This window comes from Trachemys scripta, chromosome 2, assembly GCF_013100865.1.
Source record: "Trachemys scripta elegans isolate TJP31775 chromosome 2, CAS_Tse_1.0, whole genome shotgun sequence".
Classification (NCBI taxonomy): domain Eukaryota; kingdom Metazoa; phylum Chordata; order Testudines; family Emydidae; genus Trachemys; species Trachemys scripta.
The window spans coordinates 134405745-134424199 of record NC_048299.1 but is presented as its reverse complement, the minus strand read 5'-3'; the positions used below and the strand labels follow the sequence as shown (position 1 = coordinate 134424199).

The 18455-nt window shown below is 39.8% G+C and overlaps 1 protein-coding gene across 3 annotated transcripts in view; it reads left to right on the top strand.

Moving 5' to 3' along the window:
- CDH18 (cadherin 18) overlaps positions 1-18455 on the top strand; it is a 904559-nt gene that overhangs the window by 818318 nt on the left and 67786 nt on the right. For all 3 annotated transcript variants that reach the window (XM_034761577.1, XM_034761578.1, XM_034761579.1), the window contains one exon: positions 8612-8865. In XM_034761577.1, the coding sequence (XP_034617468.1) occupies positions 8612-8865 (254 nt within the window). The remainder of the gene's footprint in view (positions 1-8611; positions 8866-18455) is intronic.

Here is an 18455-nt window from a genome sequence, read left to right as displayed (position 1 = left end):
CCATTTCAAACAGTTGACAAGAAGGTGTGAGTAACAATAGGGGGAAATTAGTTTTTGTAATAACCCATCCACTCCCAGTCTTTATTCAGGCCTAATTTGATGGTTTCCAGTTTGCAAATTATTCCAGTTCTGCAGTTTCTCATTGGAGTCTGTTTTTGAAGTTTGTTGTTGAAGAATTGCCACTTTTAAGTCTGTTATTGAGTGACCATGGAGGTTGAAATGTTCTCCTACTGGTTTTTGAATGTTATAATTCCTGATGTCAGATTCGTGTCCATTTATTCTTTTGCATAGAGACTTTCCGGTTTGGCCAATGTACATGGAAGAGGGGCATTGCTGGCATATCATGGCATATATAATATTGGTAGATGTGCAGGTGAACGAGCCCCTGATGGTGCGGCTGATGCGGTTAGGTCCTATGATGGTGTTCCATGAATAGATATGCGGACAGAGTTGGCACTGGGATTTGTTGCAGGGTTTGGTTCCTGGGTTAGTGTTTTATAACAGTGCCCCACTTACTCCATTCGCCCCCTTCCTCCGTTGCAGGGGATTGGACTAGATGACCTCCTGAGGTCCTTTCCAACCCTGATATTCTATGATTCTATGATACTGGTACTCGTGATCCCTGTCTACTTGACCACCTAATCACTGTTAATAATTAGTCTGATTTACCCATCTCTCTCACACACTTTCCTTTAGCCACTTTTTCCTTGTTGGCTGGTTTATTATTCTCAACTATTCTGAGTCCCCAGATATTGATCCCAACTGACAGTTCTTTCTGAAGTTGCTCAAGCCCAGTAACACCTGGATCCCTTTCCCCTAATGAATGCATTTATAACACACCCACAGGATCATCTGTCTGCTCTCCCTCATCCAGAACAGTGCCTAATATAGACCGTATTATAATGCTGCCTGTTGGATCTGTGAAAATGCTATGTGGTTAGGGTTGCCAACCCTCCCAGTTTCTCTGTCTTCCGCCACGTCCCTGCGGCCCCTCAGGAGAGGGGGGGCAGGAGCCACAGGGACATGCCAACTGCTTCCAGGAGCGGTGCAGAGCCAGGGCAGGCAGGGACCCTGCCTAGCCCCACTGCACCATCAACTGGGAGCCGTCCGAGGTAAGCACCGCCCAGCTGGAGCCTGCACCCCTCCTCCCCCCTGCACCCCAACTCCTCTTCCCCAGCCCTGAGACTTCTCCTGCACCCTAACTCCCTCCCAGAGCTCACATCCCTCCTGCACCCCAATCCTTTGCCCCACCCTGGTGAAAGTGAATGAGGGTACGGGAGAGAGAGCAATGGAGGAAGGGGGCAATGGAGTAAGTGGGGCGGGGCCTTGGAGAAGGGCAGGTCCTCGGGGAAGGGGCAGAGCAGGGAGTGGGCAAGGGTGTTTGGGTTTGTATGATTAGACAGCTGGCAATCCTATATGTGGTCAGACAGTTGTAGTCCATAACCCCAGCAGTCTCCTTGGATCCTCTCTTCTAAAAAATCCTCCTGTTTTTGAAACTCAGCACATAAAAACATGCTCCCCAACTATAAGGTCTGCTATACCAGAACCTGCCAGTCCCTCCCTGGTGACTTGGCTTCCTGCACAACCAATTACACCTTCAGATATTCCTTTCCAATTTTCTCTTTTTCTTCGTCATCAGCTCTGATAGACTCCTCCACATTATCAGTTCTTGTACCCTCTTTCTGTATTGTCCTGGCTTTCAATGGTTCCCACTCCCTTACCCTGACTCCTTCCCAATCCTTTACCACTAAAGGACAAAGCCAGTCCTTCTCTCAAAAGTAGAGAGGCCATGCCGTTCAAAATAGGGCTTTCATCAATCATTGCAGGGCTGCTTGGAATCCTCTGCCCCCCCGACTCAAGGAAGGAGGAAAGGTCATTGGATGGGTAGAATGAAGTCTTTCCCTATTTTGCCATGTCTCTGGGCACTGCCTATAACCATGCCACTTTTTACATACACACACACACAGCATCTAATGAAGTCCCTGCAGTCCTCAGTCTTGTGTGCTTAGAACGAACGTGCATGTACTCCCTCAAACACTCTGTAACACCACAGTTAAGACAAGTGCATGGCTTCCAAGGATACCTACATTAACTCTGTTCAAAACCTAAATAAAATATGTTGGCAAGATGCTGAACTGTATTATTTACCTGGAAAAGTACAAAGGTGCCTTTGAATTCAGTATTCCAAACTCTACATTAAAATAGAGGATCAATTGGAGGCTACAGCACTTTGGCATAACATGGAACCCAGTGCAGTACGTCTGTTTCCATTGTGGAAGAAAATAGTCACAGGCTTAATGGCAGGTTGGAATAAAGAAATGGCTACTATATCCTCCCAATCCCTACTCCCTTTCCCAATTTGAAACCGCTCCCATAAAAATACAGTTCATTCTCAGAGTGAAAGCTGACATTGAATTCTCTGCTGCCTAACAGGTGGATCACAGTTTTCAGCTGTGCAAGCACGAATCCTAAAGATTTTAACAAGAGCCAAAACAACAAAATCCCGAGTGTGACCTTTGTTCATGTCCTCTCTCTAGCTCAGACGTATCACAAATCTAGGCCAAGGCATCCTAAAATAATCCTTCCATCCTGCCCAGAAGCCTGATCCTGATTGGCTATGACAGCTGCATGGGGGTTCTTCCTGGGTGGCCCCTCAGGAGACATAGCGTTAGAAATACACAAGTTAGGTCCTTCTTTATTGTCATTATTCATGGTTGCTTACTCACAATGGGCCTTTATGCTTATCCCTGTCAGCATTGCAGCTTCCCTCTGTGTTTCTGGGTCCCCCAGGGTCAGGAAAAACAAAAAACCTACTTCAGTATCTAACAAAATGCTTCTTTTGGGCCACTTTCCCCTCTGGTCAACTCATATTCTTAATAATCCTGAGTGAAGTCCCTTAAAGTGAATAGACCCCTGCAACCGAGGAAAACCCAGTACTACCCCCCTCTCCACTCACAGGAGAAAGGTGAGTCATAGGTGTGACTGCTAAACTGCCCTACACCCCTACATTAATGATACAGCCTGATTGTGGCAAAGCGCCAATGTATTCTTGCCCCTCCTGAACACCCATGCAGAGTTTGAAATGGAGTACGCGCTGCAAGCCATTTCCCAGAGTAAGGAGAACTATTTCCACTATATCTGTACCAACAAGTTCCTCTGTCAGCTGCTCCCCAACAGCAGAGAAAGGTACAGAAAACTCTTTCTCCTTTTGAACACATACTCCTACTGCCTGTCCCTTCATTCCAAATCCTTCCAATCCCCAAGTACAGTTCCCAAGTCAGCTTCCCCACAGATACATTTGGCCTGGGTGCACAACCCCATCAGGCAACACAGGAACAAGGCTTATAACATCAGCTCATAGAACCAGTCTACCAGTCTGTGCACAGTAACTTCTCCATCAGCCTCCAAACAAATGGACTTTTCCACCATCACATCCAGTGAACACACTGGCAAAACAACACTTCCTTCAGCTCCAGACAGTGAGGCTGCAACCATCTTGGCAGGAAGAAGAAATGAGAACAAACTCTCTTCCTGATTAGTATAAGCACCTAGCAATAGTCCAACATCTAAAAGTAAATAAAAATACCTTTATATGACAACTCCAATATTGGCCTATGCATTATTTTTTATTTTACGGTATGCACAACTAATTTGAATGTGTTATGCGATTTTATAACTAACATTTTATTTTATCGTGTGTGGGTTTTTTTAAAAAATGCTCCTATGTCTATCCAAATCATGTCAAGTGTTGATTCATTTGTTTATAGTGAGTGGGTAGCATCTGCCTTTTAATATTAAATGTGTCTCTGTATATTAAGAGTGACAACTGACTCAGATGCATAGAAATAAATTCTGCCCTTCTTTATGTCCCTGCAATCCCAGTAAAGTCAGTATGGTTATATGAATGTAACTAAAGTCATAATCTGGAATATTTTGTTTAAAATGAGAGTGGTTCAAACCTCTAAAAACTCACTATGACTATTGCCCATTAAATGCAATATATTGACATTTTAAAAACATGAGAAGATGCAGAAATTGCATTGTATCAGAGGGGTAGCCGTGTTAGTCTGAATCTGTAAAAAGCAACAGAGGGTCCTGTGGCACCTTTGAGACAGTTACTTGCATCTGAAGAAGTGAGGTTCTTACCCACGAAAGCTTATGTTCCCAATACTTCTGTTAGTCTTAAAGGTGCCACAGGACCCTCTGTTGCTTTTTACAGAAATTGCATTGATACAAATGTATATTTCAACCAGGTTAAAATCTGAGTTAACACCATTTATGGCTGACTGTGTAGCCATTGGAAAATGTTCATTTTCACACTATTTTGCTTTAGGATATGACCAATGTGCACATAACCTGTTCTTGTATCACCATGCAAAATAATAGGTGATGTGAGTGACTTGCACATTCAGACATACAAGGGCATATTTTGCTCAGCTAATACTATGGTTTGGATGAGCTGAAATGCAATGCTTCAGAAAATTCCTGGCATCTTATGTCCCCTGTATTGCCTCAGAGATGTGATACTATCCCCATTGGCTATATACACATTTTAAAAGCATCCTTCTGCAATATGTTTAGTGTTTGGTCAATTGTATAAATGGATGCCTGGAAGGCATTTAAGATCTATATTTTTATCAAGCATCTGAATACAAGCCCCTAAACTAATTCTGTACTCCTGTGATTCCAGTTCAGGGAATGGAAGGTGATTTCAGATAATCTTTAAAAATCTTTCTCCTTGTTTAATCACTGTAACATTTTACCTTGAATAGCTTATCTTCACTAAGATCAGAATCAGTTTTGTTCAGTAAATAAGGTTGCAGCAGATTCTCTAAAGCATATAAGAATATGCATATAACAATATTCCTTCCCTCTTGCTTTTCTGTGGAAGAATGTATTGTATCATGAGCACATCAGAAAAGTCACACGTAAATATAGTGTAACTAAGTCTGAACAAAATTTCTCCTCAAAATCATCTGAAATTTGGCAGGTTTGAAGTTTTGATGCAAGAATAAACTTCCAAGGATTTACCCAAGGCTCTGGGCCAGGTTGGTCAACCTGACTGAAAAGCCCACATCAACATCTATGAGGATTCTCTCTAACCTTGTTATGGTCTGACCCAGAGCCTTCTATCCCCTCACAACCTCCTTCCCTCATGATCCCTGTGAGTGCACTCTTCAACCCTTCAGACCCCTGTTTACAGAAGAGACCTCAAGTTCCCATGAAAATCTCATGAGTAAGCTACAATTTCCCTTCACTTCATATGGTTTATCAGGTCTGGGAAGAAGATGGTGAAAGTGTGACAAAAACCATTACTTCCCTGGACTCTTCAGAGAATGACTGGGTGGCATATTCCCCCCAACCACCCATCCTATCTCTTGGGGAAGGAGTTGGCTATATTTTTACTGACTCCTTCAAACAAGTAGATACCATGTTACTCTGTGGACTAGCCCAGCCCATATTGCTTCACATTGCCCCTGGGCTGAAGTGGAATAGGAAACAGCCCTCCTTCTGTTGAACCTCACCAAAATCTGAGTCCTGAGAAACTCATACTGCACTATAATAGTGAATACTTCCCCCAATTACCCCCCTAATTGCTTAATAAACCAGTGAGTTTTGGAAATGGTCCCATGAGATTCATTTAGTGGTTTTTATATGAACATGAACCTGAAACAACTGGAAGAGCAAAACCAGAAAGGTATATACCGCCCAAATACTACCTAATCTATAGTAGGTTGACTGTTGTATACCAAATTTGTAGCCCAGTTTGAACCAGGCCTCCATTGTTTCAGGTGCAAATGTCATCATGGACACAGGGTTTTCTTTTTTTTAGATTACATAAAGCCAAATTCAATTTAAGTATACACAACTTCAAGCAGCAGCCACCCAAACCTAGTTCTGTCAGTCCAAATTCAAACACAGTTCAATTTCCCATATTTTATATCAAATGTAAAAGAAAAAGGTCAAATGATAGCAAGAATTATTGGTAGTTGTGGAATATTTTGTTAATGTTTGTTATATGCGTGAGTGTCCTAGGTTCACCTCAGGATTTAAAGCGGCAAATTCTCCACTGATTTTCTCCCTATCATCTCACTGCCTTCAGTATGATTGTATGGGGTGTAAATCACAATTGTATGTGTCCCATATGCTACGGAATAGCTCAATATTAAAGGGCATTGGTCTTTCCACCACCATGAAGCACAAAATAGCAGAGTGGAATGGTCTTCCTCTCGCACTGCTCAAAGACAGATTCTCTTGGACAGGCTGGAGGAAGCAGAAAGAAGGAGAGGAAAAACTGTATGGGTCTATCTTTTGGACATAAAGCCATAGATGCGCTTGAAATCTCAGCTGTTTCCTGCTTATATGAAGTTATTATTGCTACATTGCTGTAGCTAAAAATATTGTTAAAGATAGAGATAAACTTCATTGATGCTGGTGGGTACAGTTGCCACCCTTCATTTATGGTAACTGCAAAACACAATTAAGTTCCTAATTAGATTGCGTATCTTGCAACCATGTATTTGATTTAGAATGATTTATAGCTCTCCACAATTTACTTGAGAGTCCAAATATTGCTATGGGCACATTTACTTTCATCTTCCCACAACTATGGCTTAAATTGTGTTTCCAAAGTAATACACATTGTATGTTAGTTGCATTTCGAATTGTGTTGTATAATTGATTAATCATTGTCTAAACATGCCATCTAGCAGTATGAATTGTCAATTTATGTTCACTTCATTTAAAATAGAAGTACTTATTAAATCACCGACTAACAATATCATATGAGACATAATTACATAATTATGTTGTGGTAATTGGCAATGATTATTTATTTTGAATGATGTAGATGGTTCGGTTCTTCATGCTGAAAGATTTGCTAGGCCCTGGGAAATTTGTATGACTTTTAAAATAAGATACATTTCCATGCAAAGAGACCTAATTTCTTTAGAATTAAGATTGCACAAGTTCATTTGCTGTCAACACACACTAGAAACTGAAGAAATCACCACATTAGGCAACTTTAATATCCAAACAAACCTAAATGCCGTACCTTATTACCGAAACATACTGTAAACTTGATGTTCACAGCAAACTCCCTTTCACTTGCAACATACAGCCCCCATGGTTCACACATCTAGTTCATCACAGTTCCTGCTTTAATTAGTGATTTTTTGCACATGTGTAGCCATCACTCTGAAGCTTCACTCTTGTTCTACTGAGTTCTACTCCGTCAGCCCTTTGTGATTTCAATGGAGTTCTGTGTTGGGGTATTGTTTCTGCCTACAGGCAGCTCAGTGCTAGATCAGGTCTATGTTTTGAGTGGGTGCATAAAACAAGGTGTGGTGTTCACTGTTTAAAAAGAGATATATGCTTTATTTTTATGTAATTTCACAAAATGTCTTGATAACATTGTTAAACAGTTAGAACTTTCTTGATGTTGCAGAACAATTTCCATTATAAGCTACTTTTTTCATATGATCAAAATTTTCTTAAATATTCAAATTGTGATCTTAAATTTTCCTTGCCTGGTGTCTGCTCAAAGGTGGAATTGGTTCAAACGTTAGAACAAAATCTCTTCAGCCATTTGGGAATTTAGTGATGGGAAAAAAAATACACATACGCACACACACACACACACACACACACACACTCTCTCTCTCTCTCTCTCTTACATTTCCCTTTTGAAATAAAGAATCCCTCTTTTTTTAGAAATGACTGACATATGAAATATGGCATGGACTTAATCTTTTGATGACTAATACCTTCTTAATTTAAAAGCGTTATTATTTTTTAGTTTACTGGTTTATGGACCTTTGAAAACTGGAGCTTGAGCACATATTTCCATTAAGTTGGTACATGAGTACAGTGCATATGTGCTTGCATCATGGAATGTGTTCACTTTGCATCTAGAATCACAGGCCAATCTCTGTGATCCTGGGATTGTATTGTACTGATTTCAAGGTAACTGGAAGCATTCCCCAAGCTGGTTATTATTACCCCTTTTCCCCAGTCTAGCTCCCCATAATGTTTCACAAAATTATGAGCATGTAGCTCTTTTGTCTTATGTGCACCCAGTACTGCACAGTAGTACCAGATGGTAAATATGAATATCTAAAATTGTTTAAAGAAAAATTTAGTAAGAAACGCCATGTGATCACAGAATTAAAGACATAAAACCAAATTCTGCTCCAGCGATTTCAATGGAGTTACTCCAGATAATCAGAAGGGTAAATGAATGAAAAATGTGGCCCTGTGACATAATATTTATACACTAGAGGGCAGAATTAAGATGGCACATGCAACCTTAAATTTTATATTTCCTGACTGAATGTACAGCCGCAAAGTTACCATTGCATTAATATAATTTAAAAAGAAGCAGAATGTACATTCAGAATTTTTTTCATGTATTCAGCCCAAGCCCAAACTTCTATACTACAGTTTTATAGCCCCATAAAACCAAGTCAGCTGACGCGGGCCAGCTGCAGGTGATTTGCTGCAGTGTAGACATACTCCAATTGTCTTTCCAACAAAACTGAAAGAAATTTTGTTTGCAAGCAATTTAAACAAAAGCACAACATGGTAATGTCATGTCTCTTTCTTCCAACAGCCACTCAACTATGAAAAAAAGAAATCGTATACACTTAATATAGAAGGAGCAAATACACACCTTGATTTCCGTTTTTCACATTTGGGACCATTTAAAGACGTAACAATGTTGAAGATCATTGTTGGGGATGTGGATGAACCTCCACTGTTCTCTATGCCTTCCTATGTCATGGAAGTTTATGAAAATGCGAAGATTGGGACTGTTGTCGGTACAGTGGCAGCACAAGATCCTGACAGCGCTAACAGCTTAGTAAGGTACAGTAAGTCCAAGCAGTACTGAATTGATCTCTGGTTGCTAACGGATTAATGAGATCTGGGATATGTCGGATGATATCTTTTCTGTTATCCTATACTAGAAAAAATGGATGGACATTTTTTATTCCCAACATGCAATTTTGTGTACATACTGTAATTATCAGCTTTTTAATTAGTTTGAGCTAAATTGAGGCATTTAGCCATCAACCTGAATAGAAGTTAGCGTGAAGCTCACGTTGATGCACTCCTTCTCCAAGTAGTACCTTGAGCAGGAAGGATTTACTGTTCATGCCTGACTGATCTGGTAAACCTGCTGTTCCACCCCCCCAACTAGTGTAACCAGACTTCTCTCTGGAATCCTGGACCGTGACCCTGGCTTCTCTCCACCATCTTTGGAGGTGCTATGCTTGCACAGGGAGGAAGCAGTCACTGTGCTTTCCCAAATGGAGGAAATCTAACAGGGACAAGCACTTGTGCCAGGTGTCAAAGAGGTTCCTACCACCCATCATGGGAATGTAGTAATTTTACAAAATATTTATAATCTGAGTTATAGTATTCTAATATTTTTCATTCATATCAGAGTAGAAAAGAACTTTGGTCATCTAGTGAATTCTCCTGCATTGCTGATGTTGTTAGAGACATACTTTGCAAACATTTACTACCAGGCATAGTACATACAAGGATGATTAGTCCTACTGCTGTTTGTCTCAGTAGCAAGCATGTGCTAGATCAGATACTTCATTCGTAAATGAAACAAATGTATAACATTTCAGTGAAGAAACAAATCAAATAGTCTTCAAAGTGGAATTGATTTCTTGGAACAGTTTCTGATTTTTAAAATAAATTCTGTGATATTCTGTGTTAATGGTTTGACCATAACACTACAGTTTATAACACAGCTGGGTTTGAAAGACATCAAGATCTGAAGTATGAAGCTAGATCCAAATTCCATACACTCCTTATTACAGGCCATATCACAACACTGGGGCTGAAAACTCATGTACCCAGGTACAGGAAATCTGAAACTGAAGTTTTATAAGTTTCAAGGTGTTTGGATTCAGCCAACATAGAGAAAGAGGATTGCTGGTCATATCTAAAATTTTGGTGTTGGTCCATTCCTGGCTTACAGCAAAGTTAGTCTACATGTTTTAGGCCATACTGAGGAATACAGTGGTAGTTATTTTGTTGCTTTATATAAGGAAGTGTACTTCTTTTCAAACAAAATGTATGACAATTCTGTAGATAAACGAACAAATATCTATTGGTGTTAGATCTTTTAGAAAAAGATAATTCCCATATGACTATATGTTTGGTAGCCTAGTCCTCTCTATGAATGAATTGTAAATCCTTTGTGTGAATATATGAGGAAGTAACGGAAATCAGTCTTTCTGAAGCTAATTGGACATACACGATTTTAATTAAAGCCTACTGTATGAATATGATACTCTCAATACAGTGTAACAATTACCATGGAATGCTATAATCTCCTAATTTTTATGATTCTGAAACCTGTTTTTGTGCTGATACTCCAACACTCAGAAGTGTTTGGTATCCAATAGTCAGTATTCACAATTTGATAATGCTAAGATAATGCATTTAAACTGGGGTTATCATGTTATTGTCTAAATCATAATATTTGTATGTTAACTAGTAAAATTAACTAAACTAAGAGACCAGTCACTTCCTAAGTCAGCTAAATGACAATAGCTGTAAGGAAGATGAATCTGTGACCCCATAGTCTGGAGCAACATAGGGATTAGCTTTTTTGCTGGCCTGAGAACAGGGAAGCCAAGTGGAGATCCGCCACCCTACAACAGTTTCCAACTATCAAGAGAATTTCATCTAGAGAAGGGTCAGAAGAAGGTGGTGGGAGAGAAGCTGTAGCAAGTTGTGAAGGGCTGAGATGGAAAATGGCAATGGGTTTGGTGGGTAGAGTGGGAAGCTAGGTGGAGAAACAGCTGGCACCAGTCCTGGCAGTGGATCCAGCCCTTTGGTGTCTTTTTCACTAGCAACTTGAAACAAATAGCTGATGTGACAAATTATTCAAATTCTTTCAATAACTGAACCTAATTTTTGCTCACCCCTGCCTGAGCCCTCTTCTTTCTTATCATTTTCCTCACTCATCTTATTCTCTCTATTTCCTCACTCTTTCTTCCATTTCTCTCTCTTTTAATGTTTTTTCCTCTATATGAATGATATGCTTGTGGAAGGAGCTGGATTGACTACCTTGGATATTGAAACCCTCTCTTTATCCAGAGTAGAGGTTTAACAGGGATAGCAACAGTGCAAATGCCTCCTCACTGCCCTACTAGTGGGTTCAATCCTGACCTGTAGGAAGCATTGTTAGGCATGAGAGGGAAGTTCATTGCCCATCTGCTCTTTATCCTTCCCTCTGAGAGTGCCAAACAGGGTGCCAATTGTTTTGTTATGGAAATACCTGTCCTCTAATAGCTGGATTATGCATCAAACTCGTTTCACGTATAGTCACCCAAAGAGTCATCATCTGGTAACAATTTCTGTCATTGTAGCTTTGGGTTGTATTTGAGTCAGAATTCAAGAGGTGAAAGACTGTATATCCCAATATTGAACCATATTATCCACACACAATATATATTAAGGGGCTTGTAACTGGGCAGACTCCATCCCCATCCTCTGATACCCTAGAAGCCTCTCAAACTCTGTCAATAGGTGTCAACTTCATGTGAGTTTATTTACATCCTGCCACCATCCCCAATGCAGTCTCAAGCAGCAAAGTATTTATGGTGCTTCTGGCCCTTTGGCCCTTTCCCACAGGAAAAGCCATGCCTTCCTGGAGATCTCAGAGCATACTGGGCTCAGCTAGCCCTGGTCCTCCCCCTCAATTCCTTCCTGTATATCCTTTTGTACCAGTAAGCTTCTGGTTAATTGGTGCATCACCCCTCTCAGCCTGATTGGGGATTTTCAGCTAATTAGCTAATCAGTCTTCTTCAGGGGGTCTGATTGGTGCCTAAGTGGTCAGAGTGCTGACTTACCTTTTAGTTCCCAGCACTCTGTCACAGGGCTTTAATATTTAAAGGGCTGAATTGTGGCTTTGTGACTGTTCTGAGTAATGGGTGACACATACTTGTGCTGCCCCATGAGCAGAACAGGAATGAGCACTTGGCCTGGTGCAGATTGCCTTCCCCTCTATGCTGGTTGTTGCACTGGGGAGCAGAGTCAAATCTCTCTCCTTATTCCTTACCTACCTGAGGAGAGGTAAATAGCAGCTCTGTGGAGACTACATGACCCACGATGCAGGCAATCAGTGGAGGGAAGTAAAAAAAAATGTCTTACAATCCCTTATTCCCCTATCCTGGTATGGAGGGCAAGTTACTGACTTACCCAGTGTGTTTGAAATATAGCCATAAAACTCCCATTAACTTTAATAAGATTAAAGTCTGAAAATTCAGGGCTTAGCCTGTTGAGAGGAGGATAATAGGATTATTTTCTCCATGTACAACCCCACAGAATGCTAGTTTAAAACAATCAAACAAAACCCACTTTGCTTGACATTGATTTACTAGAAAATACAAAATCTACAGCCTGTGTACAACATAGATAAAGGTATGTGTTCCACAGCTGATCCATCTAGAGTGCTGGCTACCAGTCAATTAAGTTACTTAGAGAGATCCATTATAGAATGATACTAGTCCATAGTGCAATTAAAGAGAAATGACTTTCTTCACAGTATCTCCTAATCCAGTTGTATGTCCTTTCCATTCTATATATCAGAGGGGTAGCCGTGTTAGTCTGAATCTGTAAAAAGCAACAGAGGATCCTGTGGCACCTTTAAGACTAACAGAAGTATTGGGAGCATAAGCTTTTGTGGGTAAGAACCTCACTTCTTCAGATGCAAGTAATGGAAATTTCCAGAGGCAGGTATAAATCAGTCTGGAGATAACGAGGTTAGTTCAATCAGGGAGGGTGAGGTGGTCTGCTAGCAGTTGAGGTGTGAACACCAAGGGAGGAGAAACTGCTTCTGTAGTTGGATAGCCATTTACAGTCTTTGTTTAATTCTGATCTGATGGTGTCAAATTTGCAAATGAACTGGAACTCAGCAGTTTCTCTTTGGAGTCTGGTCCTGAAGTTTTTTTTTCTGTAAGATGGCTACCTTTACATCTGCTATTGTGTGGCCAGGGAGGTTGAAGTGTTCTCCTACAGGTTTTTGTATATTGCCATTCCTGATATCTGACTTGTATCCAGACTCCAAAGAGAAACTGCTGAGCTTCAGTTCATTTGCAAATTTGACACCATCAGATCAGGATTAAACAAAGACTGTGAATGGCTATCCAACTACAGAAGCAGTTTCTCCTCCCTTGGTGTTCACACCACAACTGCTAGCAGACCACCTCACCCTCCCTGATTGAACTAACCTCGTTATCTCCAGACTGATTTATACCTGCCTCTGGAAATTTCCATTACTTGCATCTGAAGAAGTGAGGTTCTTACCCACAAAAGCTTATGCTCCCAATACTTCTGTTAGTCTTAAAGGTGCCACAGGACCCTCTGTTGCTTTTTCCATTTTATAGGGACACTGCCATTACTGAGGTTGCTATAGCAATAGACACACATGGTTTCAAGCATATTATTAATTTATTACCTGCTGGTTTAAAGATACAATTTATTTACTACGCAATTAAGATTTATTTACTACCCAATTAAGTTACACTTTATTCTGGTGTCAAGAATGATCACTGTGGACAGAGTGAGGATCAGAAGAGTGATTACAGCAAATAACTGTTCCTAGGAGAAATATTTTTAAACAAATTCTTAGCAATAAAGCCAAGCAGCAGGTGACCAAATATAGATATTGTTAACTGCTGTGAGAAGGTGGGAGATCCTTTCCTTCATATTGCATCACTGTAGCTTCCACATAACATTTCTTATTTTTCACATAAGTCCAAATCAAAAGACGCTGCCACTGTGTCAAATTGTACATGCGGTTAAACATTGCTAGTACTGACACCATAGTTGGCATAGAGGAGTACATTTTACTATGTTTTTTTTTCCACCCACAATGTCATCACAATCTTTATATACCTCCTTCTTCAAACTGATGATGATGAACCATCAGTGATTCCTGTGCTTGGGAAAATCAATGCCCTTATTTCGTTCTTTTTAACGTACCCAATTTACTTTATCTAGACATTTAATTGTGCTCAGCTCTGTGCCTTACAAATTATAAAAGTAAGTAAACTCAACATTATATGTTTCTGGGTTTGTTTGTTTTTTAAATAATTTTGGCAGGGCAAAATCAAAGACTGGGATTTATATTTAGAGGTGAATGCTTACTGTTGTTCTCTTGCATCATTACCCTTCAGTTTTCTGCTGTTCAAAGCTGCCTAAACAGTATAGTTTGCTTAATCAGCATGCACAGAATCAGGGCCTTGATTTGCATCACTGCTTTATTTGGTTGACAAACAAAGGAACCATTTTAGACTAATTACAGTGAATGGTAATATTTTATGTTTCATTTCACTCAACTTTAACCTGTCTGTTTTGGTTTTTTTAATTGAAAGATTTTCAAAGTTTACAATTTTCTTTTGGATGAAAATTAATTTTCTGTAGAAACATTAAAAATCCCTGATTTTAGGTGAGGGAAAGTTTTTTATTGAAAATTCCTGGGGAAAAAAACCCATTTTGAATTAAATTTTGCAAGATTTGTTTTCATTCCTACAAAGGTTAGTAGTAACAGTGTTGGTGTGAAATCTGATATTTTAAGAAAGACTTGGCCAAGTATAGAATAAAAGAGGAAATGAAAGATGAAATTTGGTCATTATAATGTTATTTGGGTATTTTATTTGACATCTTTTCAAATGTTGTTTTTAATTGTCTCTCTTCTTTCTGGACCTGCTATGTGCAGCCCAAGTGAACAGACTATGCAGAGTACTTCTATGGGGGTTAGGTTGAAAAGAGCCTTTCTCTGAAAGACTTAAAACCAGCAGTGGAACAGCTTCAGGGCTGCTAACGCTGCCTCAGGGCTGCAATAGTCCCTGGGCAATGGTGCCATCCCTGTAAGTGATTTTGTCTGGTGCATCCTTCTAGTCACAGTTCATTCTCCTTGAGGCATTCTTCCTGCAACTGCTCTGCTTAGGCAGAAGAGTTCTGAGGAAACTCAGTTGTCTGCTATTCTCTAAACCCCGATGCACCTAGTGGTCCAGAGAGGAGCAAGGCTGCAATTTGCAGACTTGAGATGTTCTCATTCTGAGCTGCTAGAAGTTTGGAAATAGAGATCTCATTCAACACTTCCCATTACTTTAATATGCTAATAGGTACTGTAGTATGTGCCAGTGGCATGGGCTAATTTCACTCATATAAACATAGATCTATGCTTACTGATCTTAGTGCTTCAGGAAGGAAAAAAAAAGTCCTCCTCGATATTGTGTCCTAAATCAGGGCACTGGATTAAGAGAAGTCTTATTCTGATGCATAAACATATAATAATGGCAGCCTCTCCCTGCACCCCAACCCTCAGCCCTGATCCCCAACCCCAATTTTGTGAGCATTCATGGCCCGCCCTACAATTTCTATTTCCAGGTGTGGCCCTCGGGCCAAAAAGTTTGCCCACCCCTGTTCTAGTACTTCTGTACTGCTGTGCAATATATTAGAGGTTTTGATTTAGACAGCTCAGTCAGTGATTATTAGTCAAAGATAGATCAGCACTATACAGAAGGCACTATATCCATTCGGGGAAAAAGGTCTGCAGCTTACATTTTCACTGCTCCAAAGAATATGAATTCACTTCAGGGTACAGACGCTCCCCAAGTTACGTACCCCCGACATACACAAATCTGAGTTTATGGAAAAGGTTCCGTAAGCTAGAAATAGGAGGGTTTTTGGTTTTTTGTTTTTTTTGCGCAATGGTCAGTGATACGTTTCCAACTTATGCAAAATTCGAGTTACGCAAAGCGTTACGGAATGGAACGCTTTCGTAAGTCGGGGAGTATCTGTATATACCCCTTGTTTACAACAGACAGAAAATTTCCCCAAATTCCACCCAATTAGACAAACCCAGTGCTGGATTTAGGGGCAGACATCCCAGGCAACCACCTGGGGTGCTGGGTTTAGGGGGTGCCAGGCTCGGGGTCCTATATTTGTTGTACAGATGCAAGCATGCAAATGTATCATTTTATATGACAGGGATAAATCATGCATGCAAATTGTGCATTAAAGTTGTTAAATGGGCTGGAAATACAATAAAAATAAGGTATTTAAAAGTTTAACAAATGGGGGGGGGCAATGAAGACGCTCCTCAGCTGGGGCACCATTTGGTCTAGGGCCAGCCCTGGAAAAACCTTTCATTTTTTCCCTTATCTAGTTTGCACCTCCTGTTTTCAGGGTACAGAGACATCTACCCCAATTATTTCTAGCACCCGCACCACTTATTTCTAGCATTTTATTTAGTTCAGGACCCCTATAACAATTATCCCAGTTTTCCTACAACTCCGTTTATATTTTGCATCACTTCTCAAAGGTTCTGCATACACAGGGTTACATACAGTTCACAATAAGCTTGGCAAGAGTGCAAAGCATGGTGGTAGTTTGGTTTATACTGTAGTTAGTGTAAATGCTGAGAATACAAAGCCTTCTAGAAATATATCAGTTAACAAATATTTTTCATGTAGTGACTTTTACATTATTTCCAGGATTCAACTCACTGTTGAATCCTGGAATCAACTTAAACTACAATTTTAAGATTTCCTGCAATCATTTGTTAGACCCATTTGTTTTGTCCTGCCTTAAATTAGATTGTAAGGTGTTCAAAGCAAGGATTGTCTCTTACTAGCTGTTTGAACAGACGGTCCCTGATACAAAGGGTCCTAATCTTGATTTGATCTCTATGTGCTACTGTAATAGAAATAACAACAAATATAAACATATCCTGCTTTTCGGTACAGTTTCTATCATTGTTTGGTTAAATATTGCCTCTTCTAAGTGATTGACTTTTGTTGGATCCTTCCAGGGCTGATTAAGGCAGGTTTCACTGTATTAGTGTTTTAAAATTCGAAGCATTTTCATGTTGAACCAAACCACTCTGTATTCCACTTCGCTATAATGAACTTCATTAGTCAGTGCAGAGCTTGATTAACAATAGGAAACTGAAGTAGTCTGAGTACCTTCCTGAATGGACTAGAAAATAAACTGCTTTCTTCCCCTCCCCTCCAACCTGACTCTTGTAACTATAGCTAAAACACAATAACACATGGAAGATTTAGATATGAAGTAAATTGGGCCACATGGTTCAGTTGCCTTTTATACAAAGCAGCTGCTTTATTTCCAGGAAAGGTAGAAAGCATTAACCAGATTAAGGAAACCTACAAAATTGGAAAAGCTTTTCTGTGAGCTTCAGACTGCTCATTTTATAGGAAGTTAGTAGAGCATGTAGTAGAGTCTCCTTGCTGCTTTTGCCTTTCTGCTTTGTCTAACTGTCGCATAGTATTACCTCATAATGGATGATAAATGATAGTGGTTAAGATACCTACTCTGTTACAGAGTAGAAAATCCTGCTTTCCAGCCACTGAGGGTATCTGGGAGCTGTAATGAACTCAGACTTATGTCAACTTAGTCTGGATTAAATTGCTAACCTTCTGTTTGGAGCTTTCAAATAACCTACTAATTAAATAATACATTATTTATTCACAGAATTACTAAATTAATTTGGGTTTCAAATAATGGAGCAAATGCAGGAACCTATTTTAACTTTTGCTGCATTGGTAATAAAATATAGGGATGATTTGACAAATTATATGGTATCGTACTTTAGGGAGCCAGGAAAATTTTTGATATTTTAAAAAGAACACTGAGATGCGTATCATAACAAAGAGTATATCCTCTTGAAATTCAATGTACAACCAACATTCTTTTTGTGACCTTTAAGAACTTTAATTATCTTGAGCTGGATTATATTTATGTTCCTAAATGCAAAATTTTATATTTATTAGAGATGGAACAAAAGCAACCCCTCAAATTCTGAACCCTCCTTAATTTTTGAAGTCCTTTGGATTTGAGGAACCTATAGCCAAACCTGTGCTTACACAAAGTAGGTTCTGGTTCGGTATCAGAATCTTAGGAGTGAGTATGTGAGGGATCTATAGTGTGGGTTTGGAAATGAAATGAATGTTGCAAGAATTCTGTTCTTATAGTTTTTTCTTTCCTGCCTCGTAGCTGGTCTTCCTAAAATCCACTGCTGACAAATAGGGAAGATAATGAAAGCTAACTATTCTAGCCCCACCCTTCCAAAAAAAAAAAAAAAAAAACAGACAAAGCCAATTTTCACAGGTTCAATTATCTTACATGTCTTTGGGAAGATAGCTCTAATGAGCTTCTGTGATCTGGTAGACATCCTGACCTATATCCTGTCACACGCCCACACTGCAACAGGAAGCAGAACTGGGAGCTGGAGCTGCTTGCTCAAGTGGGTTCTATGGCAAACACACTATCCAGAATCACTTATTACTCTACGGCCCTTTTTATTTTATGGTACATGTTCTGCTGATGGAGAGAAAAAACCCATATTAAATATGGAATGCAGCATATAAGTGGAGTGAAGATTTCCATTGAGAAAGTAGGCC